The sequence below is a fragment of the Raphanus sativus genome, chromosome 6 (assembly GCF_000801105.2).
Source record: "Raphanus sativus cultivar WK10039 chromosome 6, ASM80110v3, whole genome shotgun sequence".
Classification (NCBI taxonomy): Eukaryota; Viridiplantae; Streptophyta; class Magnoliopsida; order Brassicales; family Brassicaceae; genus Raphanus; species Raphanus sativus.
Genome location: NC_079516.1, coordinates 46,977,543 through 46,999,825, shown reverse-complemented (window position 1 = coordinate 46,999,825; position 22,283 = coordinate 46,977,543). Strand labels below are relative to the sequence as shown.

The following is a 22,283-nucleotide window of genomic DNA, read 5'->3' as shown; positions in this document are numbered from 1 at the left end:
GTTGCTCTCGGTGTGTGTCTGGTGTGCTTTTAGCCTCGAGTAATTTAATGATAACTTGAGGTATACTTGATGAAATTCGGTTTTGTTTTCTGGAACTTGTAGATAATTCTGTAAGGTTTGTTTTGAATATCTAAGCGTTTGGAATGGATTACTGTAGGATGAGAAAATCTGTTTTGAATCGAGGTTGGTCGAAGCTATGGTTTGTTTTGGTAGTATTAGGGTGTTTTTGATTTTCTGGAGAATGCTTGGGGGAAGATTGTGAATGTTTGTATTCATTGGAAACTAGACTAATCAAGGAGTGTAACGAACCAAGATTTGTTGAAATCGGTTCATGTTTTGGTAGGAAAACATGCTGTTGAATCCGACTAAAGATGACCATTTTCTAATCTATGGTGTCAAACAACTTTGTTGCATGTGTGATGTGTCTATCTTTAGAAGAGTCTCGACTAAAGCTAACCGCAGGTTTATGAAATGTATTCATTTTCATATTTCAAATTCATTAATGCAATGATTCACTAGATAATTTTTTTTATAAATTAAAAATGTGTAATACTTACTGAGGCATATATGCATAGTTTGACGATAACGACGATGTATGCAACTATGCATCTAGCTTGTACTATTATCATCGATAGAGTATGATATTCATTAGCAAACTTAAATCATTATGGATACGAAATTTGTATCTTATATTTCTATACCTTTTCATTTAAAACATAGCAATATAGTTTTCTATATTGGAATATTGATACCAGGTTTGAAAACTTCCCATGGTTTTAACAAACTAATTAAAGTGAATGTATGTGGACGATGTTTTCATATAAGATCCGGGGGTAATTAAATGTTCTTAAAATTTTCAAAAAGGAAATTAGCAATTAGGATTTCTTTTTCAATATTAGTTATTTTATTTTATACATCCAGTATAATTAAAGCCATCTACATATCCTTCTAAAGTAAGATAGGAACCTTTAATCTCTCCCTTTGACACGAACATTAATATCGTGAGAGTAAACGTGTTCTAGACATTCCACTAATCTTTCATTCAAATATTAATTTCGTTCTTATGGTTTAATTTCGTATGTCAGTTACATTTTACGATCACCAATAGAAGCTAATGTTGGTTTCGAGATACTCTTTCTCTAGATTACTAGCACAACCATTATCAGACATGCAATTTAATAGTAACAATTAACTTTCCACTATGGATTTAGTAATAAGCTAATGAATCGTTGAACAAAATTAAACATGTTTTCAATATATGGATGTACTGGAATTGCTAACGAATGATATGCCCCTAATCTTTTCATGACTATGTATAAATATATAAATGTTTTCTATTTTGGGGTATCATCTACATATGGTATACTCTTAAAATATTTTTTTTTGAATGAATAGTAATACTCTTAAAAATAAAGTAATAACATTTTTGGTATCATCTACATATGCTAATAATCTTCAAAGAAATAAACTTTGCCTTATCTATATATTTAATTATCTGGGATACTTGTAAAATGCCACCATCCCTTTGGTCTTTCAAACACGTCTTTTATGCATAGTGCAAACGCAAAAGCCTCCAAAATAAATTTTTACTAGAGATTTACTATAAACAAGATTTCACCTAATAACATAAATTATTGATAATATTTGCATATATGCTTAATGTAAAATAAAGTTTTATTATTTTATATTTCAAAAAGAAATGAAAAAGTGTGGAAGATGTATCTGTCTATATACTCTTTTGACACTAATATTCCTATATATTATCTTTCTAATAAATAAACAAGTTTCATCGTGTATGGCTAAAATTTAATTGGAACAATACCAAAAAATAAGAATACAAAATGGATTAACTCAAATTTGCACCATTCTTTTTCCCAATTTGTAATCTCACTCATACGAACAAAAATGACACGATCTTATTTCCTGAATTAGTACTACGCATGCTTTAGATAATGACTCCGAGTGGACGATTTCAAAGAGACTTTAGAAAATCATTTTAAAAGAAAGATGAAGGAGACCATAATCCTTATTCTTTTATTGTGGAGTATAACAAGATTGTGGTATAGTTGACTCTCCATTTAAAGGGAATCTTTTAGGTTTGGCCAAAGAGATCAGAATTTGGTGAAGTGCTGCCTGTTTAGAGCCATGAGAAATGATTGGTTCAACCTATGGCTAATGAGCTTGGAACCACTATAGTTCATATCTTCTCCAATCGTTTTTTAGACATAACCAATTTTGTCTATGCATGTCTAACACATAATATAGCTCTTTATGTAGACTACAACCATTCAGTTTAATATTTTCCGCACTTTAACAAGAGAAATACTCCTAGATAACCCTAAATTTTTCTTTTGTCATAAATATAGTTCGTAATTAAGGACTAAAATGATCAAAATGTTTTATTAAAAATGTAAATATATACTTATTTATTAAAGTTAAATAATATAAATCTTAGGATTAAGAGTTAAGGAATGAGTTTTAAATTTAAAAAAATAAAAAATAAAAATAAAATTTCTTAAAATAGTTTCAAAATTATTTTCAAATTTCAAAAGGAATATTTAAAAGAACTAGAAAATCAAAATATTTTCTTAAAATTGATAAAGAGTTCGAATTTTAAAATATATAATTTGAAACCATAAAATTTTTATTATTATTTTTATTTATTTATTTATCTAGATTATAATAGTCTATTAATAAAATATTTTTGTCATTTTTTTCGAGAACTCTTTTTATGACAAAAAATTAAAACAATATATTTGAGAGAATTGTCTTTCTAACAGTCTTACGGGAGTACTATCTTGTGAGTGGTCAAAAGTGAAAGTTTTTTTTAAATATTTGATCAAATTTCGAGTTGAGTTGAATCCAACTCTCTATTTTGTCTTTTGACTGATAACCGATTAAACGCAGCTAACCACAGGTCCACACGACAGACGAGTATTTACGCATAGCATATTATATGCCTTTGTTCTTATCCCACTTTTAGTATGAAACTTCTTGTATTTTCCTCATATACTTCTATACACATGAATGTCTGGATTTGTTTGCTGAATGTTTTGAGGTCTTTGTATGACTTGATCTTCTACAATATTTAGCAATTGTACTCTATGGTTTTTTATCCTTAGAATTCAAATGTAACATTTTACTTTGTAATTATTGTAGTGTAAATTAAAAAGGTTAAAAGATTAATTTGGTTAGCAATATTATCAAAATGTACTCAGCTTTCCGAACACACATACAGACAGAATCACTGAGTAAAAAAAATCTTGAGTTATAGTAGTGGAAATATGTGTAACCTATAGAAAATCAATTTGTAATATAATGTGAATGAAGCTAACACTACAAGAAAAATGCGTTTTAATAACAGACGAGGATAGCGTTTTTTACGATTGTGCTATGATTGATATATCCGTGTTTTTAAGATAGCATTTCTATTTTTGGAAACGCTATGATAGAGTTGTATATATAGAAACGCTATAAAAACTTGTGATTTAATAGCAAAACATAATTAAACGTTATGTTTGCCTTTTAAATCCCTAAACCCTAAATAAGATTTTAAACCCTAAACTATAAATACAAAACTTAACTCTAATGTTTTAACATCAAAACTTAAATTCAACTCCAAAATTTAAATATAAACTCAAAAATCAATCTTTAAAAATAAATATCAAATCTTAAATTCAATACCTCTAAACCTTTAACCCTCAAACTATATACTTTAAACATTTATAAACCTCTAAATCATAAATATAACTTTTATACAATCTAATTATACAAAGCCTATTATGCAGTTTAAATAAACATATAACCACAAAATTCTTATCAAATTTTATATTTCAAATGTAAAATTATAATATTTTGTTTTTTATTTAGAAAATTTCTAAAGCAATTAAAAAGAAATGTTAAAACAATTTTTATTGTCTTTTTTATGACCCTTGATTGATTCTAATCTAAAGGTTAAAAAAAAATCTTTTTATCAATCCACGACCTTTTCTCTTATTGGTTAGTTTTTCTTTGCCAAGGATTACACTTTTTAGCCATTGATTTGTTTTGATCTAAAGGTCTAAAAACATTCTCTCTTCTTTCTCATTCCTGATAGATCTGAGATCTCATAATTTTTTTTGGTGTCTACGGTTTCACAGTTTTTCTCATTCTTCTTCCTTTACAATTTTTACGCCTCTGCCTCTATTCAATATCTTTTTCTCTGTTCATTCACAGAAACAAAACGATTTGATTTTGATTGGAGGTTTGGTCCAGGAGTTGAGAGATGAAGAGTCTTGTAGAGGAGACAGACGCCTCTGTATAATAGTCACAGAAACAAAACGTCTCTGCACCTGTCTTATGTAAGCCTCTGTTCTCTCTCTCTCTCTCTCTCTCTCTCTCTCTCTCTCTCTCTCTCTCTCTCTCTCTCTCTCTCTCTCTCTCTCTGAGTTCTCTGGTTTTGATTCATGTTAGATTTTTTTTTGAGATTATGTAACAGAGAAACATATCTTGTCTTTCCAGATTCAGAGATGAGGTGTGATAAACAGAGACAGAGAAGACAGAGCGCTAGCGGCAAGGTGGAGCACCGGAGGAGATAGAGGAAAAGGTTGATGGTGGTGGCCTGAGCTTCTCTCCGCTGAGAAAGAGAAGACAGGATAAGAGGAAGACAATATTAGTCATGGGCTTGTGGCGAGGAGGCGCAGGAGCATCCCAGTCCTCTGCAAAATCGAGTTCTCTCAATCCCAATCTTCGCTGGGTTAGCTTAATCCATGGCTAGTTCATCGTTGATTGAGGTGGTCTCATCTGTAAGAATGTTGGTTGAAGACGGCGGCGGCAAGAAGAAGCTACGTGTTTTGTTATTAGGTTTAGTTAGTAAATAGGATTAGGTTTAAGTTTGGTTTAGTTTTGGTTTAATATTTTTTGTATACCAACAAATCATTTTTTTTAATAAAAAATTTAAATATATAAATGATTTTAAATTTTAATTATGTTTCTATTTTTTTTTTTTTATATAATATAAACAATAACGAAAATTATATGCTATTAAAAAATATTTAATTGCATATAGAAAGTGCTATTGTAGCGGAAGAAAAAATAGCAGTACAAAAAAACGCTATCTAATGTCTTTAACCTACTATGACGGGCGATGATACAACGTTTCTAAAACCGCTATCGTATCGTTAGATAGCGTTTTTCGTCCGCTAATAAAACCTATTTTTCTTGTAGTGTAAAATACGGTGAAAATAATATGTTGATTTTAAAATTTGTAAACAGGTATTTTGAACCTTTGAAATTATGTATCGTCCTTTGCATGAAATGGGTTTTACTGGCCAAGTGAATAGGTGTGGAAGGCTCATTAACCGTGTGTGGTAGAGATGTTATAAGCGATATCAGAGTTGAACACTAGACAAATGTGAAATCATGCATGAGCTCACATTAACAGGGGTTAAAATCATGGGGGTGTAATAAAGACGTTGCATTCTGTCAGAGGAGATCTAATATATGTCAAAGACTTTAAAAATTAATTTGGTTATTTATATCATCAAAGTGCATTTATCTTTTTGGATAATCATACGAAAAAACTACAGAATTAAGCTTGTTTTAACCTGAAATATTCAATGGATGAATAACTATAAAAAAGTGATTTGTGATATCATACGAGCGAGGCCAATTAAACCACAAAATGTATCATGTGATGAATTATATTTATTTTCTTAATGAAACTAATATGGATTATGATAATTTGATATGTTTAGAGGCAATTTCTTAATATTTATTTTGTCTTTAAACTCTTTTCATTTTCCCCTTTTGTTGATTATTCAATTTTTAAAAGATGTATGTTTATATGTTTTTACATATTAAGAAAATATACTTAATTATGATATTAAATATTACTTTGTGTAATTATCAATTTTAAAATAGATTTAATAGTATTTTAATAAATGCAATTATTATTTTTAGTGTTTATGTTTATTAACTAATAAAAAGTAATTGAAAAGATGAAATATGTATATCTTTCTTATCTTAGATAGAGGAAATAGTTTTCTATTACGAAATTGCTTAGAGATTTATTGAGAACACTGATGCTATCATGGTTGATGATATTTATATTTTGTCTAGTGGAAAAAGATGCTGTGGATTCATAAATGGGCCAGAATTTTTTTTTGCAAAAGGGTTTGCTCAATTATGGGTTCTATGAAAATCATTAAAGCCTAACAGAGGAAATAGTTTTCTAATTACAGTGTTGATGCTTAGAGATTTCTTACAAAATTGCTTAGAGGTTTATTGAGAACACCTCAATGTTGATGCTATTACGGTTGATGATATTTATCTTTTGTGTCTAGTGGAAAAAATATGTGTATTCATAAATGGGCCAGAATTTTTTTTGCAAAAGGGTTTGTATGGTTGATTTCTATGAATAATTAAACCCAACTGCAATTTTGTAACATTATAGAATTTAGTTATTTTGTACTAATACAGTAATACTACTCAAATGGAAGCAGAGAAGAAAACATCATTAAGAGCAGTAATAAACTGAAACTTGAGAAACGAGTCTTGACAAATCCTACATTTTTACTCCCTAAAGCCAAACCCAACAACTATTGCAGTAAAACCCCCACCCCCAAAACAAAGGCACTGCTCCGAATCATATATCACATAATAATGGAGCAAAGCACACAAAGGAAGACACAATGATACAATAAAAGTTAAGCTGTCACGGTTTGAGATGGCAATTTAGGGTGGTTATGCTCTGCTTCATAAGTAACAATAAGCATAGCAGGATCTTCCAAGCATCGCTCAACGTGCTTCCTCGCTGGACAAGCTCTCATGCTACTGCATTTGTAATATCCCCTGCAGTGCATATACAAGTGCATCAAACACAAATGTATTTGTTGTCTAGTATGAGTTCGTCAATCAAAATAAGTGACCAAGAAGTGTATACCTGGGATAAGGAGAGCCCTTGATGGGTTTCTGACCATACTTTCGCCACGAATAATCATCAGGAGGGATGTCTGCAACCTTGTTACTTATAGCAGGCACTCTGATCGATCTCCTAACCCTATGTTTCCTGTCATTTTCCAACAATGTTTTTAATGCACTGCACCATCATATCATCATCGAGAGAAGCTGTGAAATGAAATACAAAAACAAAACATGCAAGTGACCTCTTCTTAGAGCAGTGGCATCGGCTAGAGCTCCCGCATTTCATGCTTCCATGCTCGCCTCCTTTCATGAGGCATTTTCTCTTAGAGTGTTGTGAACTAGGAACCCCTACCAACTGGAAGGAGTTCATTCCTTCTACATTAGCAACGCTGCCATCTATGCTAAGCGATGAAACAAAGGACCTAGTGGATGACATGGTTTGAGTACAACTCGAGTTATCAAAACTCAAACTTATCCCGCCGTTGCACTTCCTTAGCATCATCATCATCTCAGCTTGATCTTTCTGTTGCTGCTGATGATGGTGAGCCTGCAACCGTTCATGTAACTGTTGTTGCTGTCGATGTTCAGGAAACATATTGGGATAATTTGAATAAGGCATTGCCTGCTGGTTAAGCTGAAGGAGAGGCGCTTTTGCATTTGAGTTCAAACTGAAGGACCTGGTTCCTAAAGTGAGGGAATCAGTGCTCAACTCATGGAAACCAGACAGGAGCACCGGTTCTTTCTGAGATGGTGGAGGTTCTGTTATTTGATGAACAGGATCAAGGAAGATGCTTTGAGACAAATGAGACTGAGGTTTCTTGGCTCTTCTAAACCTGGCATGACCAACACTAGTACTTAACAGACTCGTCACTCTCTCGAACCTAGATGCAGCTTCTGTAGTCTCAGACACTAAACTCACATGATCTTGTTGATGTGGTGTACATGATAAGAGGTTAAGAACTCTATGACAAGACTCTACAGCTGCTCTGTTTGCTCCTTCAATCTCCTCCATGTCTTAAAAAGTTAAACAACTAAATAAACCTCCTAAAGAACAAAATTACTAATTAGAAACCAAAATGGGAAAGACCCAGATAGTAAAGTTTCCGTTTTTACACAATCCCATCTCTCAACAGGAGACACCAAAAAAAGAAAAAAAGAAGTTGCGTTTCTTAAAAGCTTGAAGAAGAAAAGATACTACAAGCTTTTTGATATCAAAGGAGGATCAAACTGAAAGGAGAGAATGATGAGTAGGAAGTGAAAGCAAAAACGGAGGAGGTTCCTTGCAAGCTTAAAAGAGGAAGAGGAAGTGTTACTGTTAATGAGTTGTCAAACTCAAGATTCCTCCCTCCACCATCTTTCGTTAAAAAGAGGCTCGAGAAAACGAAAGGTGTGAAAGAGAAGACTTTCTTGACGCTTTCTCTCTTCTTTGTAGCTTCTGCAATCACTCAACCACATCCCTCTCTGTTTTTTTTTAATATTGTTATTTTACCCGAAAAACCACTGTGCAGAAATCATTTTTAATAGGAAAAGAGTAAAACTTTATTCTGGAAAAAGCAAAGAGAGAGATGAGAAAAAAGACGAAACCGGCGTCTGATTTCAGAGGTGGGCCCCGTTCAAAGACCTTAATTTACGTGAGATTCTGATTTTAGAAATGATAATTAAATTAACGAAAAGAAAGTAATTAAGCTTCTCTATATCAAGACTTATTAAATCAAATTTAGCTTAAGGGATATTTTGCATGCATAAAGATTCCATGGCTTTATTTGCTCATGTCATCGTTAATTTTTAGAGAAAGTCGAATTACGATCGTTCAAGGTTTTGAGTTTACTTTTTGTAAGTAAAACCAAAAAAAAAAAGTGGAATCAAAAGCTTCTTTTCTACTGAGGTTTCTAACGGTTACATTATTTTACCAGTTACCACACGTCCTTCTCGTTGACGGATTCTCAGTAGAAATGAAAATGACGAGCTTAGCAAAAAGTTACAACTAGATAGATGAATTCAAAAATATCTACCGAGTAAACAAAAGGGATTGAAGCACAACGAATATGTGAAAGTTGTACGGTTCTTCGTGAAGAGATAAGGTGATTCGTCGTCTAGGGAAACAAGGCTGCAGTGTACAAAACTGTAACGTTTGTTTTGTACGTCGTATAAGACATGCGTTTGATGCGAAGTTCATACGGCTAGACGTGCTTATGTGTGTCCCTGCGAGGTTGGTCGTGCATTTGAGCTTTTAAAGCAGAGAGTTGAGCTTTTACTGACATGGGTCAGAGAATTGATGGGGGAATGCCGAAGCCATATCCAACATTCACCCAAACTAAATACATATTAAATAGAGTTTTATTTAAGGTATATTTTTAGAGTTGATCTATATTGAAATTAAGAAAGATTTCATACGAAGTAGTGGTTGTATTCCATTGGGCCCACAAACATTTAGACATTGCCAGTTTCTTCCCCGAATACGAATCCAAACCTTAGTTTTGATGTTCCAGTTCTTGTGTAATAACAAACAAGTTTTAGAACTGAATCTGCAAACACTTTTTAAAATCTTTCTTGGGTTGACTAAATAAATTTGCAAGTCGCACAATAATTCCGTGTACATCTCCTTTAATCCAACAAAGGAACCAAATTTCATAGAAACGACAACATTATCCTCTATCTGATCATACATTCAAATGTCTAAAAAGACATACAAATATACAATCACCTCTTTTTTTAAAGCAAATCTTGAATATCCCCTCCTTAGACAACAAAGTGTCCGTCACACCGATCATTCATTTTCAGATTTATAAGAAAATATATATGTATCATTACAAACTACACAATACATTCCACTGCTACTGCTCCTGCACTTCACTTCGTTATTGAACACTTCTTTTAGTTGTTGTTGCATTCAGGGATCTTCCGAGCGTAAGCTAGCACCATTACAAATTCCTTTGCGGAGGAACCTATAGTTGCAGCCACTCTTTCATGCTTAGAAGTTGTTTCCAACCATAGCTCCACTAAGCTGTGAAGCTCCAACGTTGGGATCACTGCTTCTCCCATACATCTTATCTCTACCTGTCATACCACATTAAACGAGTGGACAAAAGCGTGAGTTAATTGGTTTTATTTTCAAACGTTTTAAGGATCTTCGTTAATCAAAATCGTAAGGAACCGGTGAGACCCATTAGCCATGATCTCAACAGGATTGGACCCCTCTATCACGCTAAACTTGTGGCTTGCGAGTCATAAATATTACACTAACAATTATGAACCTTAATAGTCAAGCATAGGAATTGACACGGTCAATAGAACTACTGTCATCTTAGACAAAATGGATACAAGCTAGAAAGAGTAAAGCTGCAACTGCACAAAGAAGGTTGCTTACCTCAGTTTCACTCTTGAGATCAAGCTTCCTCATGAGGTACTTTTGGATAAACGAAACTGGAATATTTCCATCCCTGTCATATATAATGTAAACAGCAGATCAACTCATCATGCACAGTTTCTTCCAAATAGAACATTAGACAGTCCCGATCAAGAACTAGTTGTGAGATGCAGCCCAAGAAAATATTGAGATATGTATACTTACCTTATTCTCAAGTAGTTTGCCGGAATCTGAGGCAATGATGTTTCTCCTTCCCTGAAACCAGCAAGTCTTGTCATTATAACAAGACACATAAATGAAAAGACAAAGAAAATCTTGAGCATCTGTAAAGAAACTCAAGATACATAGCAAGAATCTCACTGATTATTCGAAGCTACAAGTGAGAACCAAACCGGACCCTTTCTCCTCTCCTGTTTCAGGCTTTCGGTATCTGGTAGTGGTGGAATTCGTGAATCACCAAAAGTGGATGACCTTTTACGGCGAGTCCTACGCGTTCTTTTAAGCGTAGCAGTTTCTGATGTTGTAGGATCACCATTATTGCTGTTCTCTTCCTCAAGTTTGCATTTTCGTTTATAATCCTTTGTTTTGGTTTTGTTCCCCTGAAAATCAGTGTGAGATGCATTTCCATGCTCAGATTTTGTTCCGTTTGCCACATCCACAAGAAAATTTAAAGGTTTCCAAAGGTTTAATTTGGAATCCCAAGGTTCAGCAACATCCTTGTTTCTTCGATTAGAGAGGGATTGGCTAGGCTCTGCATATGAAGACTACAAAAACAAAAAACATAATAAATGCATTGGTAACTCTTTGCAGATCATACTGGCGTCCAAAATCGACGACAGTATGTTTGCAATATGAACATCTCCCTCTCTCTTTCAAGCTATAGTTTCAAATATTTCATAAACATGATGATATCTAATCCTGGAAAAGTTCACTCTGAAGGTAAAATGCGCAAAATAAAGAGACACAAAGCTAAAGAGCTAAAGAGAGAGAGAGAGTAATCACCTTCTTTTCCTGCCTTTTATTCTGAGTAAAATTTTTAAGCGTTTCAGGCGAGCTTCCACTGTCTGTATGATCATCTCCAAATTCTTCTTCCTTCTTCACAGTTCTCTTAGTGAAGGAACCACTACCACGCACATCTTTCCTCATGAGAGATTTTGTTCTCTTTCCTGTTGTACCAGTCTGTGCTGCAACCCTAGGTGTGCTTACCACCAAAGACGAGATGGACCTCTCTTTCCTCCTTGCAGGCAATGTGATTGAGGACACAACTTCAGGCGCCCTCTCTCTTTTTCGTTTTGGAGTAAATATTTTAGCCCTCAAGTCTTGCAAAATGTGGTCGGGCCTGAAATAATGTGAATATGATTGGTTCCTTAGCGAAAGCATGAGTTTCACCACCAACAAAAGCTCGTACTGTTACATAAATAGTAGTCTTCTAAGAGAGATAATACTAAGGAGGGTTAATTCTGGTTCTCACTAAAAATAGTTGGTGTCGGCGAAAGCTAATCAATATATTCAGATTGTATGTGCTTCTGAATCACATAATTTTTCTTTGATTAATTACACATTATGACACATTCCAGCATAATCGTGTATGACTTTCTAGAATTATGTTAAAGTTACTCGTTTCATCAACAGTGAAGCTAAAAAGGTTTCTAAGAGTATGGTACATTACATATATCATGTAGAAATAAGGAATCACTGCTATTCGAAGAAGAACTTACCTTAGTTTCTCCAGTGGGGCACCCCCGAGGTCAATATCACATACCGGACAGCACTCTATCTCATCCTCTGTGATTTTCTCATAGATGCATTTTCTACAAACTGCATAACAGTGATTTTAATAACTTATCTCGTTTCGATAGATAATAACTATCAAGTACGAACAAAATGTTTAAATGCGAGACTAGTACTTGACAGATTAAACAAACAATAGCTCGGACCAAAATTCAGCTAAAAAAAGGAATGGCAATATGTTTCCGAGGTATAAGCAAGATGGCTGGCTGCCGAGTTTAAAACTTATTAGGTGCAAGAATAGATTTTCTGACTCCTATAATAGCAAATACTGATAATTTGTATGGCTTCTCCTACATTAGGAGCTTGTAGAGTAGTGGTTGATAGACTTAGTCCAGTTTGGTTTATATCATGCACTTAGATAGTTAACAGCCTAAGGGAACGAGATGAAATGCAAGTAATAGTAACATTGCTTGTTTGTGTCTCCAGAAACCAAACCGAAAATAAAATTAGAACACTTGATTGTAGTATAAACAGATTTTGCAGTGCAATTGACTGCTAAAATTGACAGAAACTTATAAATGATTAAAGGGGAAATAGCTCTCAGTTTTTGGCATATGGAATCGCAACTGCTAACATTTTACTTTTTTTTTCTTGAACCAGATGGAAAAGAGCATATCAATAAGATTCACCCGCGGGTGTTGGAGTAATATACACAGAAGGCAGTAAATAGTTGAGAGAATCCCATGGAGAAAGATGACTAGATATTAAATAAAACTAGAGCTTCCAAATAGAGATATAAAGATAGATATCTAAACTGTCTTAAATACTAGTATAAGAATCTTGAAAGAAGTAAAGAGAGGATACTGGTCCTTTTGTTACTCGAAACTTGCCAACACAAAAGTAACATGATGGGATATAAGTAACAACACGCAGCTACAATGACATGATTAGCGCTAATTATCGTTGGTTGCGTTGACCACGAACTCACACACAAACCAAATTTCAAAACTACAGATTCTGGTTAACACACAGAGAGAATCAATCAATCAATCAAATAACGTAGACGAGGAAGCCCAATTCAAACGTAAATCGAGAAGAAAGAGGGGAGGAAGAAGACTAACAGGTGTGAAGACACTCGGAGATAGTGGTGGCGTCACGGAGGAGGTTGTCGCAGAGAGGACAAGTCATGCATGCCACCACCGTCTCCCTCTTCACCTTAGCCACCGTTTCTCCTTCCATTGCTCTCTACACTCAATACGATTCCGTTAATCAATACGCACGTACTATCCCCAAAACTGCATGTAGAGACGAAATACAACGACGACACAGAGAAAAAGAAGCCCACCAGATTTACGTTGACGTCAACGATAGAGACGGTTCGAATCCAAATCCGATGGGATCTCTCTCTCTACTACACTGAATTTGATGGATAGGGATACGATCTGAAATCGAAGAAGCAAAGTTAAATGCTTAAGGGAGGGGAGGCAGGCTCTCCTCGTTGTGAAGAATAGAAAGAAACTATCCCCGTCGTCAACAGTAAGTAAATACACGTTTCCTCTCTTTCTTTTTTTTTGTTAATGGGCTTTTTCAGAGTCAGGGTTTCCAAAAAGCCCAGCAGCGCGATTCACTTCCTCTTCTTTTCCGCCACTCTCTCCGGCTTTCACTTTTGTTTATTTACAGTTTAAACTAAAACGGTAAGATTCTGAGAGGAAAAGTGACTCTTCAGCTGTCTACAAACATTAAGAGGAAGATATACGTGATGGAGTGAAACCAAATTAGTTGATGGATTAAAGACTGTTAAATTTAGTCAGTTAGTGTTCATATATATAATTCAATAAATTACATGGTAAAATCATAATAACACACGATATTCAATAATTCAAACATTCTTACAAGTTTAAGCTTACAAATTTAGAGTCAATATACCTTTTTTTTTTTGGTAACCGAGTCAATATAACTTAGCACGAATCTAACTATCTAAGTAGGCGTCATCGGAACAGCAACGACTATACACTACGAAAAGATCACGAAGCCATAGCTTGACATCAGTATAGACAAATACAAGCGTTAGCTTACCATCACCTATATATACTTTACAAGTTGCAAGTTACATCGTTACAGCATTTCACGACTGATTTCTAAACAACTTAGATTCACTTCAATTTTTTTTTGTCAATGTTATGACTAGCTTCATTCTGTTTATGATGGAGGTCTCGCGTAAATCTTGTTTATTTATACAACACACAATTTTTATAGAGCTTAGTGTCATATTTAGTTAACAGCAAGAGAGAGTACTATTTGATGCAATTTTATTATACACTTTATATATAATCCACATCAGTAGAGAAGAGGGAAGGAGATTAAATATGACACGTGGGCTGAGGCCAGTGGTCGAATATGGATAGAATCATATCCAAGTTAAATGGCTTGTATTGGTTCGGACAGATTTTGCCTACACCACTGATTTAGTCGCTACGCTCGATTCAAAAAAGCTAACACAAGCAAAAAAAATTAAAGGTTGTCTAGTTGTGTAAACAAAAAAAGAGAGATAGAGAAAAATGGCTAGCTTCACTGCCTCCGCTTCCACCGTCTCCGTCGCTCGTCCTGCTCTCCTTCTCAAGCCCACCGTCGCCGTCTCTGCTCCTGTTCTTGGTAAAGTTCTTTCCCTTGTCTCTTCCTCTTCTTCTTACATTCTATCTTAGATCTCATCTTATATACTAGAAACTCAATCTGGTCACGTGGAAGATCTTTTGATTGTTTATATTCGTTGAGTGAGTGATCGATCCTTGGTAGTTTGGTTGAGGGTCCAAGATGTCAAGAAAACCATTTTGATCTAAAGGTTCTTGTTGTGAATGGTTTAGAGTTGTGAACTTGTTTTTTTATTATTGTTGATCAGGTTTGCCTCCAATGAGTAAGAGGAAGGGAGGAGTGAAGTGCTCGATGGAGACCAAGCAAGGAAACGTGTCAGCCGTGGGAGCTGGAGTTTCTGCGGCGGCTACAGCAGCTTTGACGGCTGTGATGAGCAGCCCGGCTATGGCTTTGGTGGATGACAGGATGTCAACGGAGGGAACCGGCTTGCCCTTTGGTCTGAGCAACAACCTCTTGGGTTGGATTCTTTTAGGAGTGTTTGGTTTGATCTGGACTTTCTACTTCACCTACACTTCATCTCTTGACGAGGATGAAGAATCTGGTCTTTCACTCTGAACATGAATTCTAGATATGTCCTTCATCAGTGTTCATCTCTCTCTCTCCTTTTCCATTTTCATTTGAGGACATGAATCATGAACGATCTTCTGGTTTCTTGTAATTTTAAGTACACCCAAAAAAACTATTTTCATGTATACATCCTAAGACAAATATAAATTTTCATGAATAATAGAGTAACTCTAAAATATTTAGGGCTTATTGCAAAAGTGACTCAAAACTTGAATTCAAACAGAAAACTAACCTTTTCTTTTGACTCATTTTTTTTTTGAGTTTTTAACCCCACATCTGCATTTTATCTACGAAAATGCCATTAACCCTTTTTTTTTTTTTTTTCGAAAATGGCTTCTTTACTGTCTCAACCTCATTTTCTTCAAGTATTTACAATATTGCCACTGCCATGAATAGTGGGAACAACCTTGTACGAACTGTTTGGAGCTTTTAATGCCCTTTAATGCACGTAAATCTCTTTACACTCTCTCTGTTTCAATTGTTATGAACTAAAAACAACATTTCTTTCACTTTCTCTCCATATTCATCCAAAAAACTGAAGCTTTTGATTCAAAATTGTTTGGAGCCATATTTCTTTCGTTTTGACTTACGGTTGCTTTCGTTTGAGGTTCTGGGTGGTTGGAGAAGACCCTGTGTGCAAACAAAGTCATCTCACCTAGTTTAAGGTACGAATTTGAATTTTTTTCAAAATCTGTTCGCGTAGAAGACTTACAAGTAAGTCATCTGTATGTAGAAGACTTACTGATGAGTCTTCTGGTCAAACGGACGACTTAAACTAAGTCGTCCAGCTTTGTTTGGTGAAAAAAAACAGTCCAGACGACTTATATATAAGTCGTCTACGAGAAACATGCTAGTTTTGCATTTGACCGAATCGTGTCAGATCTTTGACTATTTCTGGACGACTTATAATTCAGTCGTCTCTCGGAAAGTTAAAATTTCAATATTTTATTAAACTAGACGACTTACGTGTAAGTCGTCTTAGGTTAGTTTTGTAGTTGAAAAATAAAACTTCATAATTTAATTTTTACCAGACGACATAATATAAAGTCGTCCCGTCAGAAGACTTAATTTAAAGTCGTCCGGGGAAAGCAAAGTCGTCCAGAATTTTTCCCAATTAAGTCGTCCAAACCTTGCTTATCCCGGACGACCTTAAATTAAGTCGTCTATCTGGACGACTTTTAGTTAAGTCGTCTGGAGAAAGTTAAATTTCAAGTTTTATTTTTCAATTACAAAACTAACCTGGGACGACTTACGTGTAAGTCGTCTAGTTTGAATAAAATATTGAAATTTTTACTTTCCAGAGACGACTGATTTATAAGTCGTCCAGAAATAGTCAAAGATCTGACACGATTCGGTCAAATGCAAAACTAGCCCGTTTTTCGTAGACGACTTATATATAAGTCGTCTGAAATTTTTTTTTTAACAAACAAAGCCGGACGACTTAGAATTAAGTCGTCCCTTTTAATTTTCAATTGCAAAAGTGACCTCTTTAGACGACTTACCTTTAAGTCTTCTGGACGACTTAAATCTAAGTCGTCTGCGATAATGTTTGTTGAACTTCTTCATTTTCTCTATGTTTACTAATGTGTTTTATTTTGAATATTTGCAGATGATTTTTAAGTTACATGCAGTGTATGGAGAATGGTTGTTGAGAGATTTCCGTTGGGATTTTGTGGTTGATGATCTCAAAGGAGCAAGATTGTTTTTATTGAATGAAGATTCAACACATGCTGAACTTGTTGCAATGGCTCAAGAAGATTATAACCTGGACATGAGATCAGTGACTGTGGAGATTAGCTACTCATTACCAGCAGAAATGATGATGACTCCAGGCAGTCCTCCCATTCATGTTACAAGTGATAGACAAGTTCGAAACTTGCTCGAGATACTCAAAACGCATAGAGTATGTCTTTGTGTATCAAGCCGCAGCAAGGTGGAAACGGTTTCAGAGAAAAGAGAAGAAGCTGGTGAATGGGAAGAAGATGTTGGTGATAATGATGAAGCTGGTGAATGGGAAGAAGATGTTGGTGATAATGATGAGGCTGATGAATGTTTTGAAGATGTTGGTGATAATGAGTCTGTTGAAGATGAAAATCAAGATGGGGAGGAGGAAAATGGGGAGGAGGAAAATGGGGAGGAGGATGCTGATAACACTATTGTTGGTGAAACGGATCAGAATGGTGGGGATTACAGTCTTTATGGAAAGGTTCTAGATGAGGACGAGGAAGATGATGATAATATTTGTTTTGAAGAAATTGAAAAGACATATGCTAAGACAAATGCTATTGAAGGAGGAAAATCGGATTGTACCAGCATCTATGTCAACCAGAGTTTTGTTAGCAAGGATGCACTGCTTTCAGAGCTGCGGTTGACAGCAGTGAGGGGTAGGTTTTCTTTCAGAATATACAAATCAACAAAAACTCTCCTTGTGGCAATATGTCGGGTTAGCGGTTGTGGATGGAAGATCAGAGCGAGTGTGAAACATGGGACAAACACGTTTTGGGTAACAAAATATGTGGAAAAACATTTATGCTCAATTGGAGACCGAATCGCTCAGCGGAGACACTGTACTCCAAAGTATGTTGGTAGTCTTTTCATTGATCGTGTTGGGATCATTGATGGGATAACTCCACAGCATATCACTGATGCAATGAAGAACATGTTTGGCATGACGCTTGATTACACCACTTCATACAGAGCACTGTTATATGCACAGAAATTGGTGAGAGGATCAGCAGAAGAAGGGTATTCGCGTCTGCCTTCATATCTCGAGCAAATCTCCATTGCAAATCCTGATTCTATCACGGCTATAGAACTTGATTCTGAGAAAAGATTTAAGTATCTATTTCTCTCTTTTGGAGCTTCTATCAAAGGTTTTAAGTATCAGAGAAGGGTCATTGTGGTGGATGGAACTCACCTAAGTGGAAAGTATGGAGGTGTTATGTTAGTTGCAGCCGCACAAGATCGCAATTTTCAGATATTCCCATTGGCTTTTGGGATCGTGGATGCTGAAGATGAACCTTCTTGGGAATGGTTTTTCACAAAATGGCTAGTTGTATATCTCATGACAAGCCTCTGGTGATAGTCTCTGACCGGCACGCGGCCATTAAAAGTGCGTGTGAGAAGGTGTTTCCTTGGGCAACCCGAGGAATATGTTATTATCACCTTCAAGATAACATTGTCAAAAAGTTTAAAGGGAAACATCTCATGTACTTGGTGAAAGGGGCTGCTTATGCGCACACGGTTCACGATTTTAACCGGTACATGGCTGAGATACAGAGTGCAAACCCGGAACTTGCAACGTATTTGGAGAAGGCCGACGCCAAGCTATGGTCAAGGGTTTATTGTAAGGGGAACAGGTTCAACATAAAAACAAGCAACATCGCTGAATCTATTAATTCCGCACTGAAGCGAGCAAGAGGATTTCCGATTCCGTTCCTGCTGGAGTTCATAAGGCAGAAGTTAGGAAAATGGTATTGGAAAAGGAGACAAGATGCTTTGAGTCTCCCAACTGTACATAGCCGGGGTGTTGAATACTTGCTTGCTGTTCGATCAGAGATAACGGATACGATGACGGTCGAACCAATTGATGGATGGCGTTTCTTTGTCAAAGGTGGCAAAATGGACTGTGCGGTTGATTTGGAACATGTAAAGTGTGGTTGTGGTGTCTATGGAGTGGAGAAAATACCTTGCTCTCATGCTATAGCAGCTGGAACACATGCTGGTGTGCATATCGACACACTTGTATGTCCACTTTACTCAAAGAATCATCTGTATGCAGGATACTCAGAGAATATATATCCTATCGTGTCACAACATATTGAGGAACGAGAATGCTTTCCTCCAAACGTAAAGCGTGGTCCGGGGAGACAGAAGAAATCAAGATGGCAATCTTGGTTGGAGCTATCTAGGATGAGGGGACACAAACCCAGGAAGAAACACAGGGCACGGAGATGCTCAAACTGCAAGGAAACTGGCCATACGAAACCACAATGTACATAACAGTTGACTAGTTGTCCAGACGACCTAAATATAAGTCGTCCAGTCTTGATTACCCGTCCAGACGACTAATTTCTAAGTCGTCCAGTGTTTCGTCTACCTTCTACGAAGTCGTCCAGTGTATTAGACTACCTTCTACTATCCTTCAAGTGTATTTTTTTTTTAGACGACCTTTTACGAAGTCGTCCAGTGTATTTAAGTCGTCCAGTGTTTAGACTACCTTCTACTATCCCTTCAAGTGTATTTTTTTTAGACGACCTTTTACGAAGTCGTCCAGTGTATTTTATTTTTTAGACTACCTTATTTGTAAGTCGTCCTGCTGGAAAACCTTCCAGACGACTTATTTTTAAGTCGCCAGCTGGAAAACCTTCCAGACGACTTATTTGTAAGTCGTTCAGCTGGAAAACCTTCCAGACGACTTATTTGTAAGTCGTCCAGCTGGAAAACCTTCCAGACGACTTATTTGTAAAGTTAGAAAATCTTACAAGTTAGAAAATCAAATAAATCATACATGCCCACACATACAAATAGATTTGTGTAAACAAATAGTTCAAAATATACAAATATAGATTTGTGTATACAAATAGTTAAATATACAAATAGGTTTGTGTATACAAATTGATTTGTGTATCTATACAAGTTAAAAATCTATACAAGTTAAAATCTATACAAGTTAAAAATCTATACAAATTGATTTGTGTATCTAATCATAGCCCACAAACATACCACCATCCTCATTATCTTTCAGATGCTGATCAACAAGCTCCGTCCATATAGCCAAAGCCATAGTATCCCTCATAGTCTTCGCATTGGACCTAGCAAAGTCTTTAGGGCTAAAAGGGACCCCAAGAGCATGACATTCAATGTACTTTGCAGCGTACACGCCACAATCACCCATTGTTGGCCGTGGGTACATCTTTTGAGCAGTCTCTCATATGTGTATCGCTCCAACCCATGCATCTGGTCTCCGCACTCCACAATCAGATAAGGGACCATCTCGAGAAAAGGCTCCATTATCTCATCCCATCTTTCTGGTATGGTAGTTGAAGGTATGCTGTCCCAGACGACTATGTGCCTCTTAGGGATCGATATCCAAATAGCCACCAATGTTTGTTGTCCAAGTTCAGTGGCGCATAGATATCATCAATGTCCTCCCCCACTTCTTGTTTGATTGGCAAAATGAAGGCATTGATCCGTCATACAAACTCGCCGCCCACTAGGTAGCATTTTTCCAAACCATTGTGATCAGACGACGATGCTTTTGAAGACCAGATACTGTTCTCTCCAAGACTGGGTAAAGTTGTGATCCAGGAAGCACATTCGCTCGCTCCGGAAACATTGTGGGTTCTCCTTATACCTCTGCCTCAGCACATTCATCCAAGCATCTATATGCTGCATATAAAATAATACAAGTTAGAACCTTCCAGACGACTTATATATTTTACAAATCTATACAAAGACAAGTTACCAGACGACTTATTTGTAAGTCTTCTGGAAGGTTTTCCAGCTGGACGACTTATTTGTAAGTCGTCCAGCTGGAAAACCTTCCAGACGACTTATATATTTACAAATCTATACAAAGACAAGTTACCAGACGACTTAAAGATAAGCAGAAGACTTACTACGTCTTCCAGCCATGCTTTGGATGTCCGGAGTTTTTGATACCACCAAGTTGGTGATGTACGTGGTTTGTCCTCTTCCTTAGTGAAATAATCACTGCAAACAAAAAAGCAATCAGTTTTGGTAGACTAAATCAAGCTATTATGGGTAAAACAATCACTTACGGATCAGTTTTCAACCAATCAGCGAGCTCCTTCATCTTAGGTCTGTTTAGTGTGGGAAATGGATTATACTTTCCCACTCTAAGGAGTTTCCTTCTCTCTGCCGTATAAGGAGATATCTGCGTGGGAGCAGGTTTCTTCGTTCGTTCACTCCTTGCACGCACAGAAGCAGTGGGAGCTGTTTTGGTCCAATACAACCAGGCTCGGTTCTGAAGCTGAACGCTTGGATCGGTGGAAGCGAAGCTCGGTTGTTGATCGTTGGAAGCGAAGCTCGGTTGGTCAGTGGAGGAACAATCTCTTTGGAGGTGACACCATCTGCTTTATCCTCCGGCAAGATCTTATATACCGAGATCGCCTCATCTGCTGTATCCTCCGGCAACAATCTCTGCAATAAAAGAGAACAAGTTAACCCTGGACGACTTAAATAAAAGTTGGGAGAGGATTTGGTTCCTGCTGGAGTTCAGACGACTTATTTGTAGTCTTCTGGAAGGTTTTCCAGCTGGACGACTTATAAATTTACAAATCTATACAAAGACAAGTTACCAGACGACTTAAAGATTTGATACTAACCTCTTGGGCAGAGGAGAGGCTGTTTCTTTTGAGGAGAAGGCTTTTTTTCGTTTGAGGAAGCAGGCTGTTTCGTTTGAGGAGCAGGCTGTTTAGTTTGAGGAGCAGGCTGTTTCGTTGAGGAGCAGGCTGTTTAGTTTGAGGAGCAGGCTGTTTCGTTTGAGGAGTAGGCTTTGCCTTTTGAGGAGTAGGCTTTGCCTTTTTGAGGAGCAGGCTGTCTGGTGGGAGGAGTAGGATGAATTGGTTTGAAGTGTAGGCTGATCCTTTTGAGGAGTAGTCTGTTTGTTACTAACCCCGGTTTCTGGGGCTTGTGGGGTAGGGGGTTTTTAACTAACCCGGTTTCTGGGGCTTGAGGGAGCCTGATTGGTGACACCAACCTTCTTCTCCACAGCTTCCAATCTATCGGAGATCTTCCTAATCTCCCTGATGCACTTCTTAACCCATCTTTCATGCATGTCACCTAAGCCACTTCTTAAGTCCTTGAACACAGTTTTCTACTCCTCTCTGGTCACCAACTAGCCTCTTCTCTAGCCTCTTCTGTAGCTCTCTTCTGTAGCCTCTGTAGGAGCCTCTTCTCTAGCTCTTTAGGAGCCTCTTTAGAGCCTCTTTACGAGCTTTCTTCCGAGGTTCTCTGATTGTCTTCCTCCACCTCCTCCACAACCATCTCTTTGGCTCTTTTCGATGGAGTCACAAACTTGGGTTTTGTACCAGTGACTTCC

General features: G+C 36.5%; 4 protein-coding genes and 3 long non-coding RNA genes across 8 annotated transcripts in view; 3 read left to right on the top strand and 4 right to left on the bottom strand.

Moving 5' to 3' along the window:
• Positions 1 to 3,987: 3,987 nt before the first annotated feature.
• LOC108809072 (uncharacterized) lies at positions 3,988 to 4,948 on the top strand. The gene is made up of 2 exons (XR_001942776.2): positions 3,988 to 4,340; positions 4,501 to 4,948. It is a non-coding gene; the product is annotated as an uncharacterized LOC108809072 (long non-coding RNA).
• Positions 4,949 to 6,475: 1,527 nt separating this feature from the next.
• On the bottom strand, positions 6,476 to 8,385 carry LOC108806581 (probable WRKY transcription factor 21). Its single transcript, XM_018578731.2, has 3 exons — positions 7,146 to 8,385; positions 6,923 to 7,048; positions 6,476 to 6,831 (listed from the first exon to the last, which is right to left on the bottom strand). The coding sequence occupies exons 1-3, from the start codon at positions 7,913 to 7,915 to the stop codon at positions 6,687 to 6,689; spliced, it is 1,041 nt and encodes a 346-aa protein (XP_018434233.2). The 5' UTR covers positions 7,916 to 8,385; the 3' UTR covers positions 6,476 to 6,686.
• A 1,121-nt stretch (positions 8,386 to 9,506) lies between these two features.
• LOC108806059 (E3 ubiquitin protein ligase DRIP2) lies at positions 9,507 to 13,521 on the bottom strand. 2 transcript variants are annotated; one of them, XM_056989776.1, is made up of 8 exons: positions 13,347 to 13,521; positions 13,123 to 13,246; positions 11,989 to 12,088; positions 11,273 to 11,609; positions 10,631 to 10,869; positions 10,475 to 10,525; positions 10,271 to 10,343; positions 9,507 to 9,960 (listed from the first exon to the last, which is right to left on the bottom strand). In XM_056989776.1, the coding sequence occupies exons 2-8, from the start codon at positions 13,238 to 13,240 to the stop codon at positions 9,778 to 9,780; spliced, it is 1,101 nt and encodes a 366-aa protein (XP_056845756.1). In that variant the 5' UTR covers positions 13,241 to 13,246; positions 13,347 to 13,521; the 3' UTR covers positions 9,507 to 9,777. The 2 variants fall into 2 exon arrangements, with proteins under 2 accessions (XP_056845756.1, XP_018433586.2); XM_018578084.2 differs by having other exon boundaries at positions 10,631 to 11,034; positions 13,347 to 13,520.
• A 961-nt stretch (positions 13,522 to 14,482) lies between these two features.
• Positions 14,483 to 15,238, top strand: LOC108806797 (photosystem II reaction center W protein, chloroplastic). Its single transcript, XM_018578989.2, has 2 exons — positions 14,483 to 14,653; positions 14,898 to 15,238. Exons 1-2 carry the CDS (start codon positions 14,560 to 14,562, stop codon positions 15,203 to 15,205), a joined length of 402 nt encoding a protein of 133 aa, XP_018434491.1. The 5' UTR covers positions 14,483 to 14,559; the 3' UTR covers positions 15,206 to 15,238.
• A 2-nt stretch (positions 15,239 to 15,240) lies between these two features.
• LOC130496587 (uncharacterized) lies at positions 15,241 to 19,350 on the top strand. Its single transcript, XM_056988783.1, has 2 exons — positions 15,241 to 15,882; positions 16,827 to 19,350. Exon 2 carries the CDS (start codon positions 16,827 to 16,829, stop codon positions 18,297 to 18,299), a length of 1,473 nt encoding a protein of 490 aa, XP_056844763.1. The 5' UTR covers positions 15,241 to 15,882; the 3' UTR covers positions 18,300 to 19,350.
• Positions 19,222 to 22,283, bottom strand: part of LOC130496591 (uncharacterized) — a 4,441-nt gene continuing 1,379 nt past the window's right edge. Inside the window, exons 2-3 of the long non-coding RNA XR_008935746.1 lie at positions 19,437 to 19,474; positions 19,222 to 19,348 (exon numbers count right to left, since the gene is read on the bottom strand). This is a non-coding gene — a long non-coding RNA (uncharacterized LOC130496591). The remainder of the gene's footprint in view (positions 19,349 to 19,436; positions 19,475 to 22,283) is intronic.
• LOC130496590 (uncharacterized) lies at positions 20,517 to 21,137 on the bottom strand. The gene is made up of 3 exons (XR_008935745.1): positions 21,001 to 21,137; positions 20,761 to 20,932; positions 20,517 to 20,636 (listed from the first exon to the last, which is right to left on the bottom strand). It is a non-coding gene; the product is annotated as an uncharacterized LOC130496590 (long non-coding RNA).

What these genes read in the sequence shown, in the direction of transcription:
- LOC108806581 (XM_018578731.2), bottom strand. Translation starts at nt 7,915, where the DNA reads ATGGAGGAGATTGAAGGAGCAAACAGAGCAGCTGTAGAGTCTTGTCAT. An exon ending in TGCCACTGCTCTAAGAAGAG is followed by an intron (nt 7,049 to 7,145) that starts GTCACTTGCATG and finishes GGAAAATGACAG; the next exon opens with GAAACATAGGGTTAGGAGAT. An exon ending in AAGGGCTCTCCTTATCCCAG is followed by an intron (nt 6,832 to 6,922) that starts GTATACACTTCT and finishes TATGCACTGCAG; the next exon opens with GGGATATTACAAATGCAGTA.
- LOC108806059 (XM_018578084.2), bottom strand. Translation starts at nt 13,240, where the DNA reads ATGGAAGGAGAAACGGTGGCTAAGGTGAAGAGGGAGACGGTGGTGGCA. An exon ending in GCAAACTACTTGAGAATAAG is followed by an intron (nt 10,344 to 10,474) that starts GTAAGTATACAT and finishes TATATATGACAG; the next exon opens with GGATGGAAATATTCCAGTTT. An exon ending in ATCTCAAGAGTGAAACTGAG is followed by an intron (nt 9,961 to 10,270) that starts GTAAGCAACCTT and finishes GTGGTATGACAG; the next exon opens with GTAGAGATAAGATGTATGGG.
- LOC108806797 (XM_018578989.2), top strand. Translation starts at nt 14,560, where the DNA reads ATGGCTAGCTTCACTGCCTCCGCTTCCACCGTCTCCGTCGCTCGTCCT. An exon ending in CGTCTCTGCTCCTGTTCTTG is followed by an intron (nt 14,654 to 14,897) that starts GTAAAGTTCTTT and finishes ATTGTTGATCAG; the next exon opens with GTTTGCCTCCAATGAGTAAG.
- LOC130496587 (XM_056988783.1), top strand. Translation starts at nt 16,827, where the DNA reads ATGATTTTTAAGTTACATGCAGTGTATGGAGAATGGTTGTTGAGAGAT.